This window comes from Vulpes lagopus, chromosome 10 (assembly GCF_018345385.1).
Source record: "Vulpes lagopus strain Blue_001 chromosome 10, ASM1834538v1, whole genome shotgun sequence".
In the NCBI taxonomy this organism is placed as follows: domain Eukaryota; kingdom Metazoa; phylum Chordata; class Mammalia; order Carnivora; family Canidae; genus Vulpes; species Vulpes lagopus.
Genome location: NC_054833.1, coordinates 3162487 through 3180323, shown reverse-complemented (window position 1 = coordinate 3180323; position 17837 = coordinate 3162487). Strand labels below are relative to the sequence as shown.

Here is a 17837-nt window from a genome sequence, read left to right as displayed (position 1 = left end):
AGATGGAATATAATGAGTTTCAGAGTTGAAGATCCCTCTTTTGTTCTGCAGGCAAGTTTTTGGGTGCTCATGACAAAACTTGTTCGAGTAAGTGGAATTTTGCACCGTTGCCGTCTCTGCAGAGACATCAATCATGCTCAGGTTAGAAGATGAACATTAAGAGACTGGAAATTTTTCTCAGGTTTAAGGATTTTCTGTTGCTCTGTCCTTCAACAACTCATCCATTTTGCTGACAGCGATTGCCAAACTCTGGAAAGCAGCCTTCCATCTGTGGGGTCAATGGATTTGACCCCGATTGAGAGGGAGATGTAAAGTCAAGAGTGGCGAATCTGCTGATGAAATCTTTGGGTTGGTGACTGGCAAAGAAGGTGGTTGCCCTACTTTAAAACTAAGCTAAGACTTATCTGGTGAGCTTGTTAAAATGCTGACGCCCATGGCTTCCTCCGAGATGGCAATTCAGTAGGTTAGTCTGGGCTGGAATCTGAAATTTTACCTAAACATTGCAGATCGTTCTACTGGGGAAGGTGCCCACAAACCCCCTAGAAACACAAGAGCTGATCCCTCTTCCAGGGCAGGCTAGACTGTTTCATCCATGGGGTCCCTTGGGAGACTGCCTCTTCTTTCCTTTTCCCCACTACCGGTTTGCTAACATCTGAGACTATAATCCGCTCTACAGGAAACTGCTCACGGGGACATAGTTTAGCCCTAAACATACAGTCTGTTACTCTGCATTTACAGAAGAGTTAATTCTTTGTTTTCATTTCAATACCAATCTATCCTAGCCAGATGGAGTTAACCAGTAGGATAAGGGTTAACTATGTATTCACTGGAGTGGGAACGGACCCATCTGTAGGCAAGCATTGGTCTCATCCATACATCAGCAAGGGTTCTCATCAAATCAACTGATGGACTTATTCAGTTAAATATCATTTGTGAGGCATGCTATGCATAAGGTACTGCAAACAGTCTGCCCTCAACCTTTCATAACTACCAGGATTGTCATGTCTGACAAAATGGACACATGATGGATAAATACACTCCTACCTGATAGGGATCTTGTTTTCTTGCTGTGTTTCAAACTAAACAGAGTAATTTGCCAACACTTGCTTGCCACACAAATCCCTTTGAATGCATGTCATTGTCTTATTTATGGAGTTTAAAGAAATTGGAGCAATTTCAGATTCGCCCAGGCAATAGATCTTTTGCAAAGTGGGAACATGCAAAGGCAGTTGCATATGCATGTGTTTATAAGCATATAAATCACAGAATTTTAAAATGAAAAAATTCTTAGGACCATTTAGATTGATCATGTGCACCTCCCAGCCCCATTTTACAGGGTGGAAAACCAAGGTCTGTATAGGTGATATAGCCCAGAGAGCATGTTGACTGGAACCTAAGGCTTCGGACTCCTAGTAGAGAGATTGGCTGAAGCCTCTAGTCTCTTGCCTGGTTGGACCATTAGTGAACGATTTATAGGGTTTGGGGCTGGGTGTCAGGGATCTTGACAAAACAACCCACATATGGGGGTGACAAAGGTAGAAAGGTGCCTGGAAACAATGCCATGTGAGGAAGGGTAGAAGGAACCAAGAGCTTGAGAAAGTTGGGGACGTACAGGGCAGCTGTCCATCAGTACTTTCAAGGCCTTCATGAAGAATTTTACAGGCTGCCAAGTTGTATGCGTGGCAAGAGGGACAAGTTATGCAAGTGTGAAATTTCTTGGGGAGTCAGCTTGGTTCTATCTTTACTAAGACTACACCAGGATTAAAAGCCCACCAGGAGGCACAAACTCTTGGGGAGGCACGTAAATGTTCATTGAACCATAAATGTTCGTTGAACCGAAGTAGAGTCAGAGCTGTGCCAGATTGTCAGGCTCTTTTCTTTATTTCTTCCACTTTTACTGCCTGTTGGAGGGCTTCATCGCTAATCAGCTTAAGAGTCAATCAGGTAAGAAATTCTCCATAGACTAGGTGCCATGCTTGGGCCAGAGGCAGATTGATTAGCGGCTAAGAAAGGAAACACCAAAGCCAGGAACTTACCTTACTAATGTGAAACTCCAGGCGTCTCATGTACCTTTCAATTGTTTTAATTTGCTGGAATTAAAAGGATAAGTTTGAAAAAGTACAGCCATTTATAGTTTAACATGTCTAGAAGACTGGCAAGACTTCTGCTTATCTCATACTCAAAATTACCAGAAAATGCTAACTCTTTCCCCTTTCTTCCAATCTTGGCTATTTCAGAGATTCTCTAATAACAACTTGGAGAGTATTTTCTAAAATATCAAATAAATATTCCGAGAGATGAACTTGAGTTAGTTATTGGAATCCTTGTGTTGAACATCGAGGGAAGCCAATCGAATGGAATTCATTGGATTTCTGGTAGGACAGTATTACGATGGGGTATACTTCTAATCCTTCAGAGTAATATATTTTATCATCTCTAAAGTGAACTCACCTCCCTACATTTCAGTGTCTCTGAAACGGGGGTGCATTTTGAAACTACTGTCGGTGCATGCTCAAAGATAATCACAGTGGTTCATGTGTCATCTCTTTGTTTAAGTTATAAATATTGTTATTACATGCCTTAAATTTAATTACCCTTCCAAATGTCTTCAAAAAACATTACACCATGATTCAGCATAAAATTATGTATCCATGGGAAGGCATGGGGAGGGAGTAGCAGCATATATGAATAAATAAAAACGAAATCTACATTTAAAAGAAGCCTAGAAGAGTTTTGTCATGAAGTATTAAATACAAGTTTTAAACGAACAGAAAAAAAACCATGCCAGGGTTTAACTGGAATCACTATTTTTTTCCTTAGGGACATATAAAATAACAGTGTGTCTTCCAATCTAAGAGGTCTTCAATTTGATGAAATATGGTAGTCATTGAATTATGGTAGTCAATGTTTAGAGAGAACACAGGTAAGGACCTCTGAATACCTGGGAAGTCCTTGAACTTAGCAGCACATGGTGAAATCCTACAACCAGGTGACATTTTTATGGAAGTGACCCTCAGGATGGAATTGGAGCTCAGATCATGGGACTTATTTATTCTCCTCACTAGATAAAAGCATGACTTTTACTAGGCTTAGAAAAATCATCAGTTCTCAGAGATCTTGTGCCTAAAGAGGAAATCACGGACTCTCCAAAAATGCAGTGTTTTATTTTTTGCAACACTCTTGCACAGAATGATAACTTACCTTGTCTAGGTCATACAGCACACCCTAAAATAAAAAAGGAATATCTGGATTAAAATATATTTTCCTCAAAATCGTTACAAATGTCAATAGAGGGATTTAGTTTGCATTTCTGCATTACCAGTGAAGAAACGATCATTCATGCCAAATTCTGCTGGGTTCTTTGAAATGGTAGTAAGAGTACTTTTAAGAGCCAGTATTTATTCATCCTCTGTGTCTCCAGAATTCCACCCCAATCTCTCTGTACCCTGGGAGCTTTAAGAGTTTCACTTGGTTTCAGGTGTTCTGTCTTACACACCGAGGGGCACATAAATTCATATTAACTTTTAAATAAATAAAACAAATTAACATCAAATGTAGCAGGTATAGCTGTGTTAAAAGAACACTAGCCTTCCTGTTTAAACACATAAAACTGGTGTTAAAGAAGAGTCTGGAGCGCAGCGATAGGCTTTTCACAAATTGTATTTTAAGCAAGTTCATTTCCTGTATGCTCACATTACAGTGTAATCGGCACACCATTCCCACGTCCCCCTCAGGAGCAGTTTTTTTTCCCCCTATGGAACACCAAGTCCTGGTGGAAGCTACTGCCTCCATTCACCATTGTTCTTCAAGGAGAAACATTTCTTGCCATTGAGGATGGTCAAGGGCATTCCAAAGCGCAGGAAGCCACTCCATAAGGAGTCCTTCCCCACAGAGATGGGGCGGTTTATACTTAACATCATCAGGGTATAAAATCTTTAACTTCTATAAAGCTTTTAACCTCTGCACCTTCGAAAAGGACACCACTACACATTTTATTTTATCTCTGAAAACAGAAGAAGACAGCAGCTATTAATGCGCAGTGGTGTCATGTGTTGTGTGGAGACTTCTGAGCTTTCTGATGCCTTGAAACATTAAGGTGTTAGATAATTTTTGAACAGAACAAAATCATTTAAAGTAGTGTGTAGGTGAGAAGCACCTCTTCAACCAGACGAGTCCTCACAAATTCATTAGAATAGAGGACACCTGCAAGTGTCTGGACACAAAGACATGGAACGGAACAGGCTCAGGGGCTTCTCCCAACCTCCCACTACAGGTGTCCCTGGGATCCCCTTTGCTGCACTGATGTCACTGACCTATACTATTTTCTTAGTGCTTCTGGGTTCCAAATTCTGTACTAACAAAATTCTAGGACAACTCAGACTTTTCATTTCCTTATATTATTTGGATGAGAGGCATAGGGGTTGTAGTTGCTATTCTTTAACATTTTTTCCTGATTGTAAAGTGTATCTGCATAAACATGCTTGTCAAATACTGAGAAGTATGAAGAATAAAACACTGAGAAGAAACTTAACCTTCTTCTCCAATACGAATCAGGAAGCAGATAGGACTCTGCTCCTTGGGTCTGCTTTTCTTAAAGGTTCTTCCTTGTCTCCATAGTCATCCCTAGCTCCCCATCCCCATCCAATAAAAAAAGATTAAAAAGAAAAGAAAAGAAAAGATACTTAGCCAAAAAAAGGAATACTGTGTTAACGTCCTAAAGATTGGATGGAACCTACCAGGCGAGAGTTTCTTCTCATATCTTTTAACTGAGCTGTCAGCTTGTCCAACTCTGTCTGGTGAACCTCCAGATATTCACTGCAAAAATAATAGGAAACATGCTCGTGAACTCTGTGCCCATCAAGGGGCATCTTTGCCGGTGCTGACCTAGTCCTGCTGAAGGAGAGAAAGACTCTGTGCCCTGCTCTGGGGGAGGGCAGAGTCAGTGGGGAAGATGCTGTGTTGTTCCCAAATCTCTCCACTTTCTGAAGGCTCTAGTGGTTGCTTCTGACACCATCCAGTGGTGAGAAAAAAAAAAAAAAAAGCGAACCCCAGTGAGGCTGAAAGTCCAAAAAACGAAAAACCAGTGGGGAAGGAATGGGCAAAATAACTATGGAATCAGTCCTGGGTCCAAGCTCAGAGAATTCTATCTAGTTAAATACAACACTGACTCTAGAGGTCTCCTCCCAAAACCAGGGAGATTTTATTCTGGGCAAACGATCCTTATAATGATATACTATACTATAATATATAACATAACATAATATATAATAACTTGGGAAAGTTCCAGAATCCTTCCTAAGCAATCACAAAAATGGAGATGTCTGTCTACCGTTGGTCTGAGTGAAACTAACACTGTGTCGAGTTAAACGTGTGACTAGTTGAGATCTCCTTCAATGTTATGGATAATGGGATCTGGAAATCCGACATATTTCACATGTTTGAGACTCATCGAAGGCCTCTGGATTATGGTGCGAGAATGAAATATCTACTACAGAAATCAACAATTTAAAATGATCTTTTTAGCTTTTTCTGCACGCTCCTTCTCCTCCTCCCCCCCAACTCCCCCTGCCCCGCCCTGGCCCCAGGGGGATTTCAGAAAGGAACAAGATTCTAGGGCATTATTAGGTTAGAGCTCTTACTCGAGTCCATTTTTCAAGGCTCTGATGACCTCTTCCACCCTCTGAGGCTGAGGCTCTTTGGGAAGGCTGTTGCTTTTGTGTCCCAAATTGTGCATTTTCTTCAGCTTGGCCTGAGGCTTCTTGAGAGCAGAGGGATTTTCAATGAAGGAGTTACATCTACACCAAGAAAAAGAAAATCATGAGTCTCGGCATCCAAAAGGGTTTGAGCAAAGAAAAGTCCTTTTGATCATCTCGTGTTTGCATTAGTGTCTTTTGGGGAAGATCTCAGTCCCTGAGAGCTGAATAAACTGAGCCATTCTATGTGTAATTTAGCAGCAGATCTACTTTTAGATTTGTGAACCGCTAAAATTGGGAAACTCTGCAGGGCAGTGGCTACCCAGGGTCAGGTCACGTGCTCTGAGTGAAGACCTACCAGGTCACTGAAACCTTACAGAAAGACAAGTGCTTCCAAGGAAACGAGGAAGCAGAAGGGTACAATTCAGTAGGAAAAAAAATACGTGTGCAATGCTACATCAGGCACAATGTCTACTAAATTTGACTAGGATGTAAAGGAACTGTTTCTAGATAAAGGGTCACTCCAGACGGCGTTAAAGAAAGGTACATAAGGCCTAACCTATGGCTTTTTTTAAGCTTTCTTTTTCTGGAGTAAATTATCTTTAGGTAGAGCATAAAACTCAGCGTCTCTGTTAGTGGCAGGGAGGCAGCCTGCAGGGGAAGATGGACACCTGATAACTTAGACCCCAACCACTGATTTGATTAGGATATGGAGAGGCCAGAGCCTCACGGACCCAGCTGTCAAAGGGAAAGCCGTGACCTCCGGGTCTGGCAGGTGCCTGCCCCGAGCCTTCCAGATCAGTTAGTATTTTCCTCTGCATGACTGTCTGTACCAAAAGGGACAAGACAGGTCAGATTACATAGGCTCCCGAGAGCCCAAGACCTCTGTTGTGTCTGAAAAACCAAAAACAAAACTCACTGTGTTAACCTATTTCATTCCCCATGTTTTCCCTGTTGAGTTCCCCTGCATCCTATTTTAGATAGAGGGAGATTCCAGAGAAACCAGACGACTAACTTTCCCCAGCCTGTGTCCCAATGACATCTGCTTCCCAGAGTCGATGTGCAGAGGCCGTCTTTACACACTGCATAACTTTACAGCAAACAGGCTCCCACATCTGGTGGCAGGGACAATGTGCTGCCCAAAGGGTGGGGTAGGGAGAGCAAGGCACACAGGCCACCAGCTTGTCCAAAATCTCCAGCCATCTGCTTGGCAGGAGGAATTCCCAGTGACAGAAAAGAAACTATAGCACTTAATTTTCAATACATTACATCTTTTCCATGAAGGAGATTAAAATGACGTGTGTGTGTGTGTGTGTATGTGTGTGTGTGTGTGTGTGTTCTGACAAGGCTGCAAGCTCGCACAGCCTCTTCTGAGCATGAGCTCACGTCCTTCTCGAGCTGCACAGAGATGCGTTCCGGGAGAGAACCACACATGAGCAAACGACTTGCCTGGATCGCCTCTCCTGAAGGCCGCTGAACCCTGCAAAGGACTGACTTCTGATGATCCCATTGGGCCCCCCAGGCGAGAAGGACTGGGATCCTACCAACATGATTTCTGGGAGTCTGGCTGGTAGTCCTGGAAGACAGTGGAAAGATGATGGCAAATTACAGGCAGGTCCAGACAGAAAAAAAACCCACTAAGCCTGTCAACAATGACAAAGGTGAGGTGAGGTGAGTCATGAGACCATGAGATGTTTGTAAGCCTTCTTTCCTCTGACTTCTCTTCAAACCAAAGGGTTCAGCTCTCAGGTGAAGAAAAAAAAGATACCCACCTACTGAGGCAGAAATAAATAGAAATCGCACACAATTATCAGTCATTTCAGGTTTCTTTTCAGGGATTTATTATTATTACTTTTTTTAGACAAGGTTCAAATACATGAAAACTTCGGAATGTTTACCTCTGTTCAACAGCAAAACAATAGCAGAAACACACAAAGAGGCCAACTCGAACTGTCAGCTGAGTCCTGCTTCCATTCAAAACACAGTCAGATCTCGGGGGAGAATTCTACAATGAGAAGTCAGGTGGCTCAGAACACTAGGCTTCTTGAGAGATGAATTTACTTAGCCGTGTTCTCCTTTTTTCTACCTTTCAGTATATTTTGAAAGATAATGATCATATTACTGTGGCAGCGCCAAGAGAAGACGAGTAAAGAGAGCACTCCCACAAGTGCTGATGATCTAGGTTATGATGATACGACAACAAGAGCAGAGCGGCCAAGTGAGAGGGAAGATCAGCAGAAGACACATCCCCCATTCTAGTCGCTTGCTTGGCTGTTGTCAAGACTCACAGACAGCCTGAGCTGTTATGTAACTATTCCCCTAGGTGGGGAGGAGTGGGACCACCTACCATTGTCTTAGTGGGGATGCTCAGGTGGGAGAGGGGGGTGGGGTGGGCGAAGGGCAGGTCCCCAGGAGCAGGAGAGGGGGGGGCGGCTATTGTCCAGAGTGAGCATTTGCAAGGTGGGCAGACACCAAAACGGCCTGTTAGATGGACACCAAAAACTGTCCTTTAAATGTCCAGCCAGCAAGCATGGAAAGCTAAAAGATAGCAGAAGAACTTCTCTGGCTGATGCAGATGGGATGGAAGAGCCAACCTCACCAGGCCTTGCTCGAAGCCCCTCCAGGCAACTCAGCAAGGGAAGGAGGTTGCAGTGAGTTGCTTCCCCAGAGGGAGGACAGACAGGCTCCTTCTGCACCCTGCAGCTGGTTTTTAAATCCCCTCATTCCCTCCCTTCCCTCCCTCGGGCCCTCTCTAGAAGAAAGCAGCTCCAGGGTTTGCAAGGCATTCTTGTGGTGCACAGATGCTGACTCACTGGGCAATGGGCACAGAACTGAGTGAGTCAGCAGGCGACAGGTTTCCTCTTTGACCTGGATGAAGACAAGGGTCCCACTCATTTCATTCCAGCCTTGGGTGGGGGCAGTTTAAATTTTGCAGGCATTCTTTAGAATTTTAAAAGAGATGAAGTGGAAGTGTGTGTGTGTGTGTGTGTGTGTTTGTGTGTGTGTGGTCAAGTTAATATCAGGTGCATCAATGGGAGGACAAAATGCAAGACTTAATGAGGTTCTCCTGAGTGCCCTCTGCTGCTTATGGGGAGGGCCCGTCCACTTCTTAGGTTCCTAAAGCCTGCCTGTGCTATCTTTGTATCCACATGAGTATCAACTAGACACTATAGCTTATGTTAATTCTGTACTCATTAGTTTTATAATAAAAAATGCACCTTAAGGCCTAAAGCAGGTGCCAGGCCCAGCATGGAGCCCAGTACAGGCTCAAACAAAATGACCTTGAGATGGAGACCTGAGCAGAGATCAAGAGTCGGGCACTCAACCGAGTAAGCCACCCAGGCACCCCTAAATTTGGCAAATTTTATTAGTATTATATCTCATTTTGTAAATTAGTGTTCAATAGATCTATTGCATTATAGAATTCTTTGATCACAGAAAAAGAATTAAAGCATTTAAAATATTTTAATGGCATGACTTGTACTTCCTAGAAATTTTTAAGCCAAAAAGATTTTTTTTCTCTCGTCCATAGTTTCTACCATGGGCACCTGGTTCCCATGCCCAGACATTCAGTTTAATTAATGTGGAGTGCCATGTGGTATCTAGATTTTGAAAAGGTCCTCAGGTGATTCTTAGGCTCAGCAAAGCAAAGGAAAAAAAGATGATATTGGTTGAAATTTGAAAACTTTAGTTAAAATAATCTGCTAAAATTTATCAAATCCCACTTTTAAAAAGTAGTATTCAATTTTAAATAAGCCTCTCTTTGCAAAGTTTAAATGTCTTTAAATGAATTAAACAGTGAGTGAGTAAAACATATGAACCAGATGCTAGAATAATTTACCTTCTTCCTTGGTTCAGTGATAGATAAGGAATGGTCTTGAGAATAAAAAAAACATTTGTCCATGATTCTAAGATTGTAAAGTGCTTCAGGGTGGGTGAAGCCCTCAGAAGCTTTCTGTTACAGGTTGAATGGATGATCTGTAGGAATGAGCCTTTCTGGTCTTAAAAATGATCATTATCAGGAAAGAATTTGGTTGAGAGCTGGATTAGGCTGAGATCTCTATCCTGAGAGTCAGTTCTCCCAAAGGCTGACAAACTGCCCAAGGAGAGTCATAAAACAAGTGTGCACAGCCTCCACACAATGTCAGGCTCTTGGAGAAAAGGAGTAGTTTGGGACGGGGTGCTATTAGGAACAGAGGAGGAGCTATTAGAAACAGAGTGTACACAAACATGTGCCCCACCCACAACCCTAACTCTGAAATAGGGCTAGTTTTTTGCTACCAGTCTTCCAGCTTCCTCAGCTCCTCCCCACTTGCAAGTCATCCTGCAATGCTCTGTGATCACCTTTTTGGTGACCCCACTCCCATCTCTGGACCTGCCAAATCTGCTAAGTCTGCAGATTCCTCTCTGGCTTCCTAGAAGTCCCATGGAGGCAGCGGTTCCAGCGTCCAGCAAAACCACCCCCAAAACTACACCACTCATTTTCAAGGCTTTAAGGATTTATTTTATTTTATTTTATTTTTAGTTTTATTTATTTATGATAGTCACAGAGAGAGAGAGAGAGAGGCAGAGACACAGGCAGAGGGATAAGCAGGCTCCATGCACCGGGAGCCCGACGTGGGATTCGATCCCGGGTCTCCAGGATCGCGCCCTGGGCCAAAGGCAGGCGCCAAACCGCTGCGCCACCCAGGGATCCCGGCTTTAAGGATTTAAAACCAGCCATCCCCACCAGATAATTTGCATTTTAACAGTGAATGCTTTTTTCGGCCTAAAAGCCTTAACTTAAAAAAAGGACCACAGTAGAACTACACGATTATTGCTGGTAGGGGTGCAAAGTAGTACCCAAAGGTTGGAGGACAATCTGGCAGCATCTATTTAAAAAGTAAAACATACATGTCCTTTAACACATCCCATCTACTTTTTGGTATGTCCTGGAGACAAAGACTGAAGTTCACAAATGGGCATATACAAGGATATTCCTGACAAGTAATGTAACAGTGGAAAAATGGAAAGGGTATGAATGATCATCTTTACAGCAATGGTCACTACATTATGGCAAAACCATGGGATAGAATACGAGGCGGCAGTTTTAAAAACAATAGGCCCACGTGGAAAGATCACCAGGACAAATTTCAGAGCAAAGCTGTGATACAAGGAGTGTTACAAACAAAACAATATAAAGTATTACATGGAATAGAAAAGCTCCGAAAGTGTGCACAGTCTATGGATCAGAGGGACTGAGGAGTAGTCCAGCATATTTTAATGTTTGTGTTCATTTTCCTTTTTTTTTTTTTTTTTTTTAGATTTTCTTTCTTTATTGAGAAAGAGAGAGAAAGAGTGAGCACAAGAAGGGAGGGGGCAGAGGCAGAGAGAGAAGCAGAACCACTGACTGAGTGCAGAGCCCGATGCAGGGCTCGATCCCAGGACCCTGAGATCATGATCTGAGCCAAAGGCAGTTGCTTAACTGACTGAGCCACCCAGGTGCCCCATGATGCAAAATTCTTTTTTGTAATGGCAGACATTTGGAGCTGCCCAAGTTAAGACTAGAAGAAAAAGAACATCGCACAAAAAAGTATATATGATGGGACAGATGGCAATGAGACTTATCCTGGAGGTCACTTCATAATGTAGAAACATGTTGACTTGCTGTGATGTACGCCTGAAATTAATAGGATATTGCCTGTCAATTATACCTCAATAAAAAAAGGACAAAGAAAGAACAAACATCGTAAGTGTTGGATAACAACCATGTTTAGACTGTCGTATAGGAGTCTCACAAAGGAGAAATAAGATTTCCAAGAAATAATGTGTTTGGTGTCACAAGTTCTCATTACACCAGAACAATTCCGATTCCCCCAGTGAGGTTCTTATTATGAGTTCTAAGCTTTGTACCAACATCTTTATTTTCATCTGCCAAACTTGTAGAGGTGGAACAGTACTTGGCATGAACCGGACCCAAAGTGTAAGGCCAAGGCTCTCCAAATACCATATCTAGTAACCAAGAAATGCCATACAAAACAACAAACTCTTTGGATGCTGCTACTTAAAACTGCTGGGGCTTTGAAAATGTTTACAGTCCCTAAATTAGTGACTCCTTCCCCGGTCCTCCTGAAAATGCCAGCACCACCATTCCTTTGTATGCATTACATCCTGGAAAAGCTTCAAATCTTCGGCCACTGGTCAAGCTGTGGGCTTGCGCCTCACTTTGCTTTGTCCCAAGAGGCCCTGCTGCTGTACCAGGTAGCCCACCCCTGCCCTGCCATTCCCTAATCCATGGGCAGGATGGAACTCTTCTGGAAAGAATCTCAAGCACCTTGATTTAAATAAGCCCTACCATTCTGAGCTGAGCCTCTTGGAAAAGAAGCCAGAAAATCACAGCTGTTTCTCTTCTTGACTGTTTATACAATGAAACCGCAGCTTCCTCCTCTACTGCACAGTGATGGGATCCAACCACCAGACTGGGGGCTTTTGAAATGGAAACGAGTGTAGGATTCTACACGTCATAACACACCGACACAGGTGCACTGGGCCTTGGTGGGTGCTATGAGCCACCACTCCCTGACAGAATGTCCTTGAGTTTGTTCAAATTAGAAGATAGCTCATCAAATCAGCAGGCCGTTTTTGGAGAAGAGCACAGAGGCTAGAGATAGCAGGGTCTGGGGAGGGCTCTGAGGCAGATAAAAACCACCCCCAGGAGATCAAGAACTGCCCCCTCCCTCCACTTGTCTCCTGCCCTGTTTGACCAGAAATAAAATGTGCAAATCTGAGTGCATTTCAGAGCCGGGAAATAGCCAGCTCTCGGGAGAACATAGTGATAAGCTGACTTTTCAGAAGAGATGAATGAGTGATAGAAATCACCCCTGGAGAGTTGCTTGCGGGTGGGCGATGAAGAAGTTGAATCACTCAGCAGGGCCCTACATCAAAGCTTGGAGTAGCACTGCCAGCAGAAGTAGCAAATGCAGAAGAAAAACTTTTGAAAAGTTCAATCCTGGGGACAGGCCTATTATCCGTTGTATTTTTATAAACTGGTATTCTGGCTTATATGTTCTTGTGAATTTGATTAGCTTGAGGGGCAAGCCTCTCTCCCAAAATTTGAACCATTCCTCTTAGGGACCCATGAGGTTAATTAAGTATGCTAGGGTAAGGATCCTGGCAGCCCAGCTGCAGGCTGACCTCCTTTTAACACCTGCCAGGCCAGTGTCTCCAAGCTGACTAGTTCAGAGAGGTGGTGGTGGTCACATGGATTAACCCATAACGTACCTGGATAAACTGTCTCATCCACTAGAAGGAATGTGAATATGATCGTTAGAGTCAAATATACGGAGGTTCATTTGCAGAAATAGGAATTATTGGGTTCTTTTAGTTTTTCCAAGCGTGACAGCACTCTGCTATATCAGGAAATATGAAAGATAGAAAGAAGGCAGGGCACAGGGCGTGAGAGAGAACCAGCCCACTTCCATCACCTGAGGACGACCACCAGTAGAATTTTGGTGTATTTCATGTTCCTCAAGTTTCTCCTTTCCATTTAAAACATAAAGATTTTGAACATAATGCATGCTAAATTTTGTATCCTGTTTATTCTTACCAGATTCTTTTTATAGGGCTATGTTGAGGGGTTTGTACATGAGATTTTTTTCTTAAACTATCTTTAAAAGGGTATTTAGGTTGAGATGCCTGGGTGGCTCAGTGGTTGAGCACCTGCCTTCAGCTCAGGTCATGATCCCAGGGTGCTGGGATCGAGTCCTGCATCAGGCTCCCTGTGGAGAGCCTATGTCTTTCCCTCTGCCTATGTCTCTGCCTCTGTCTGTGTTTCTCATGAATAAATAAATAAAATCTTAAAAAAAAAGGGTACTTAGGTCTACTCCATGTTCTCCTTTGGATAATAAAAGGAAATCCAACCAGTCTATATGACACATGCTTTTTATTTCTGATTTTAAGATGTGACCAAAGGCAAACGGAACCCCGGGAAGGAAACACTGGGGTTTCTCTTTGGGAAATGCGGGAGCAATTAGCATTAGTTCATGCTTGAGTTGCAGGACACCAGACATCATGACATTAAAATACAACATAATAGCTGTGTCATTGCCCTAACCCTTGAAAAGAAAGGTTTTTACAGTGTTTTCCTCTTTTTATTTAACCAAGTCTTCTGATTAAGGACACACACAGGTATTCTGGAATATATGAGACATCTATGACATCTGAGTGATGACGGTAGGGATATCTCCATTCCTTACGACGGGAGAGCGTCTACTTAAAAACCATCAATTGCCACTGTTTCAAAGCTATGCCCTCTCCAGAAGTTAGACTGAGACCAATCCTCTGAGATAGGACAATGACCAGGAGGTCAGGTGGCAGGTTGCTGGGGCAGTGCATTGGCAAAAGTAACAAATGCTACAATCAATTCAAGTGTTTGCCTGGTGCCAAGGATGGGAGCAGGCACAGGGGCAGGAGAGTCATTTGGGGGATCATAGGAGCATGCTAAAACTGCACTCTGGCCATGGTCTGGCAACTGCACACATTTCCTAAGACCCCAACTGTACACTCAGGATGAGTGAACTTTATGGTATGTGAATTCTACATCAATAAAACTATTAAAAATCATGATCAATTTTTAGAAAAATCATCATTACTTCTGCAAGAGGAAGCGTCAAAAAATCAGGACGTGAAAAGCTGAATCAAGGAACAACTACCTGAGAGTTGATGCTTTCGTGTTTTGATCGTCAGGCCATGTAGGGTGCCCCATGCCGCTCCCCCAGCCCTGTGCCTTCTGAGTCATTTCTGCATGCCTGATTTGTGTGCCTCTGCTCTGCTTCTTAACAATTCCATCCTGTTTATGCTCCCCCACATCTTGGTCAAGAGCAGAAGTATAATTCAGTTGTCTGAAAGAGGCATGTGGGCCAGATGTAAATAGCCTGCTATGCTAAATGATTATTTAAGATGAAGCCTAAAAATAGGTGTCTGCTTATTATATGGTTGCAAGGTACCTATTACAGAAGTTGACTAATCTTTAAAAAAAAGTAGATATATTTAAGTCTTGGCTATTTTTTGTAATGTACTGCTTTAAAATAAATTAAGTCAATGCTAATATTTGCTTCTTGGTTGTCAACATTGTTAACTACATAATAAATGCATGCATGATACATCACTCTAAGACACATCACTCTAAGACAAGATAATAAAGACTTAGCCTGACTAGATAAAAAAAAATCTATAGAACAACCAGCATAGCCCCACTCCTCAGCAAGAGATGGAATAACCAACATGGCCTCTTGGGTGAGTACTAAGCTTGCTGGATCTCTAATTTGATGTCTGTACAATGAGAGTAGTATTTCCTCCCCATTTTAACAGACAAGCATTGTAAGGTCAACTGAGATCAAAGCATTATTCAGTTTTACAAGTACAAGACTTTACGTGGACATCTTCTTTTTTTTATTTTTTTGTTTTTTTTTTTTTTACGTGGACATCTTCTAAACCTGAATTCTCATCATCCCTGCAGACAGCAGGACTTCTGCCTGAAAATATACATAAAATCAAGGAGTGCTTTATAAAAGGGAAAATGCTTGAGAGACACAGAGATTGTGATAATAAAGACTTGGGTTCAATCCACTTGGGAGAAAAAGAAAGAAATTCATCTTCAGAATCTCTGGAAACTGATATTGCTGGTTTTCTTTCCTTGTTTTCTAGGACTCCATCAATCGACACATAATTAAGTGTATGTGATATGCTCAACACTGGCACAGTTGCTACTTGTTGTCCAAGATCCAAAGAGAACCCAAATGGATCTCTGCTTTAAACAGCTTTAATAATTTAATTGGATAAGAAAATATGGCTTTACATTAGTAGATGGGAGGCAATTTGTGATGTAAGGCATAACAAGGACCGGGACCTATTTCTCAGGGCTCCAGGAAGACAACAAGGCAGAGATGACAGGAATCTGGACTCAGACTTGTCTGTACTGTTTACAGCTGTATGAACTTCTGCTCGTTACTTTTCTGAATCCCAGTCTCCTTGTTTATATAAAGGACAAACATTTAGAGGATTTTTGTGATGTGCAATGAGAGAATATACACAACGTAGTAAGTGCTTAAGAAGACTCACTGTTAATCATAATGTAAAATATATAGAGTATCACGGGTGGGAATTCACAGATCCAGGGACCCACTTGTATTATAACTACTTTTCTGAATATCTCATCCCTTCAATCAAGTGACAAACTTCTCTCAATAGAGAGGAAGATCAGTGAGACAGGGGCCACCAGAAGTTTCATAAAGAAGATAAAACTGGCCATCTCCAGAATGGGAATGATCTGGACAGGTAAATGCTAGCAAAGTCGGAAACGAGTATCTTTCTGAAGATAGCAATTTTTAGATAATTAAAAAACTGCACCACTTTAAATACAGCCAAGGTCTAAACACATGAGTGAGTTGCAAGCCCAGTTCAAAAGACAATTTAAAAACAAACATGTGATTTGGAAATATTTAAAGCTTACAGGAAAGTTGTAAGGAAAATACCAAAAGCTCTCATATCTTTCACCCAGATTCATTATTTGTTGACATCTGCCATATTTTACTTTGTGGTCCTCCCCGTGCACACACACATACACAATACTGCCTAAATAATTTGAGGGCAATTTGTTTATACATATTTACATATATATTTTCTCCTCCTCATTGCACAATTTGCAAATGTGATGCAAATTTTCTTTTAAATATGTCAGTGTGTATTTCCTATGAATATAGACATTCACTTACACGACCAGAGTACAATTGTTAATATCAGGAAATTAAACATGAACACAATACTATTATCTAATGTACAGACCTTGTTCAAATTTCACCAATTGTCCCAGTAACATAACACATATCATCCCTCCACTCTCATGCAAGGACCTGTTTCAGGATCATGCACTGTTTCTCTTGTCATGTGTCTATAGTCTCCTCTAATGTGGGGTGGTTTTTTGTCTTTTCTTTGTCTTTCCTGACATTGACATTTTCATAGAGTACAGACCAGCTGTGTTCTAGAATGTTCCTTAGTTTGGGTTTGTCTGACACTTTCTCATAATTAGATTCATATTCAGGCTTTGTATTTTTGCCAGGAACATCACATAAATGATATTGTTACCCTTCTTAAGGCATTGTATAGAAGGCACAAGGGGTCCCATGGTCCCATGACTGGTGATGTTAACGTTCAACACCTCAACTAGGTAGAGGTGTTGTTGGTCAGTTTCGCCCCTGGAAAGTTACTATTTTTTGCCTCTGTAATTGATAAGTAGTTGGTAAGGAGGTACTTCAAGGCTATTCAAATATCTTGTTACTCTGACATGGGAGTTGCAGCGTTGTCCATTGTTGGTTCTTGCCCAAATCAAGCATTACTATGATGGTGGCAAAATGGTACTCTTTAAACTCAATAACTTTTTTCTACTATAAGAGAGAGCTTTCCTTAATCTTCTTTATGTATTTGTTTGTTTATTCCTTTATTTTCAGGATTGTCAGGACGGACTCAGGGATTCTTATTCAATGGGTTTAACCAATTAACTTCACAACACAGAAGACAATTATTCTTCATAGCATTTCTGGGCAGTTTGCCAGAACGTCTTTCCTCAAGAACAGAAAAACTCTGCATCACTGGTGGGAACTCACAGATTCAGGGACCTACTTGTATTATAACTATTTCCTTGAATATCTCTTTTCAACCAAGCTATAAACTTTTGAGGGTAGACACCATCTATCTGCATCAACTTCTTTGATTCTTAGTACAGAGTAGGATAGAAAAGCATTGGCTTTGGTGCCAGGCTGATCCAGGTTTCACACAAGTCACCGGTCCTCTCTATGCTCCAATTTTTCTCAATAAAATGATGTCAATAATATTAAGTCTCCTAGGTTGTTGCAAGAAGAAAATGAGATAATGTATGTAAAAGACTTAGTCTGAACTAATGTTTTTTCCTGTTAATTAGAGCTTGTCCTTTGAAGATGCATCTTTTATCAATAAAATAGAATACATTAATGAGAAAACCATACACACTTTACAAGAGACCTATAGATATAAAGTATTTTGACATGACTATTTCCTTATTTCTTTCCAATTTTAGTGTATGTGCTGCCAAAGCGAGCACATCCTTATTTCTTTCTCTTTAATCACTGCTCA

The 17837-nt window shown here is 41.8% G+C and overlaps 1 protein-coding gene across 7 annotated transcripts in view; it reads right to left on the bottom strand.

The window, feature by feature from the left end:
* Nucleotides 1-17837, bottom strand: part of RIPOR2 (RHO family interacting cell polarization regulator 2) — a 220819-nt gene that overhangs the window by 51645 nt on the left and 151337 nt on the right. For all 7 annotated transcript variants that reach the window (XM_041770239.1, XM_041770244.1, XM_041770246.1 and 4 more), the window contains exons 2-6: nt 7143-7269; nt 5640-5795; nt 4737-4815; nt 3202-3225; nt 2037-2090 (exon numbers count right to left, since the gene is read on the bottom strand). In XM_041770239.1, coding sequence (XP_041626173.1) covers nt 2037-2090; nt 3202-3225; nt 4737-4815; nt 5640-5795; nt 7143-7269 — 440 coding nt within the window. The remainder of the gene's footprint in view (nt 1-2036; nt 2091-3201; nt 3226-4736; nt 4816-5639; nt 5796-7142; nt 7270-17837) is intronic.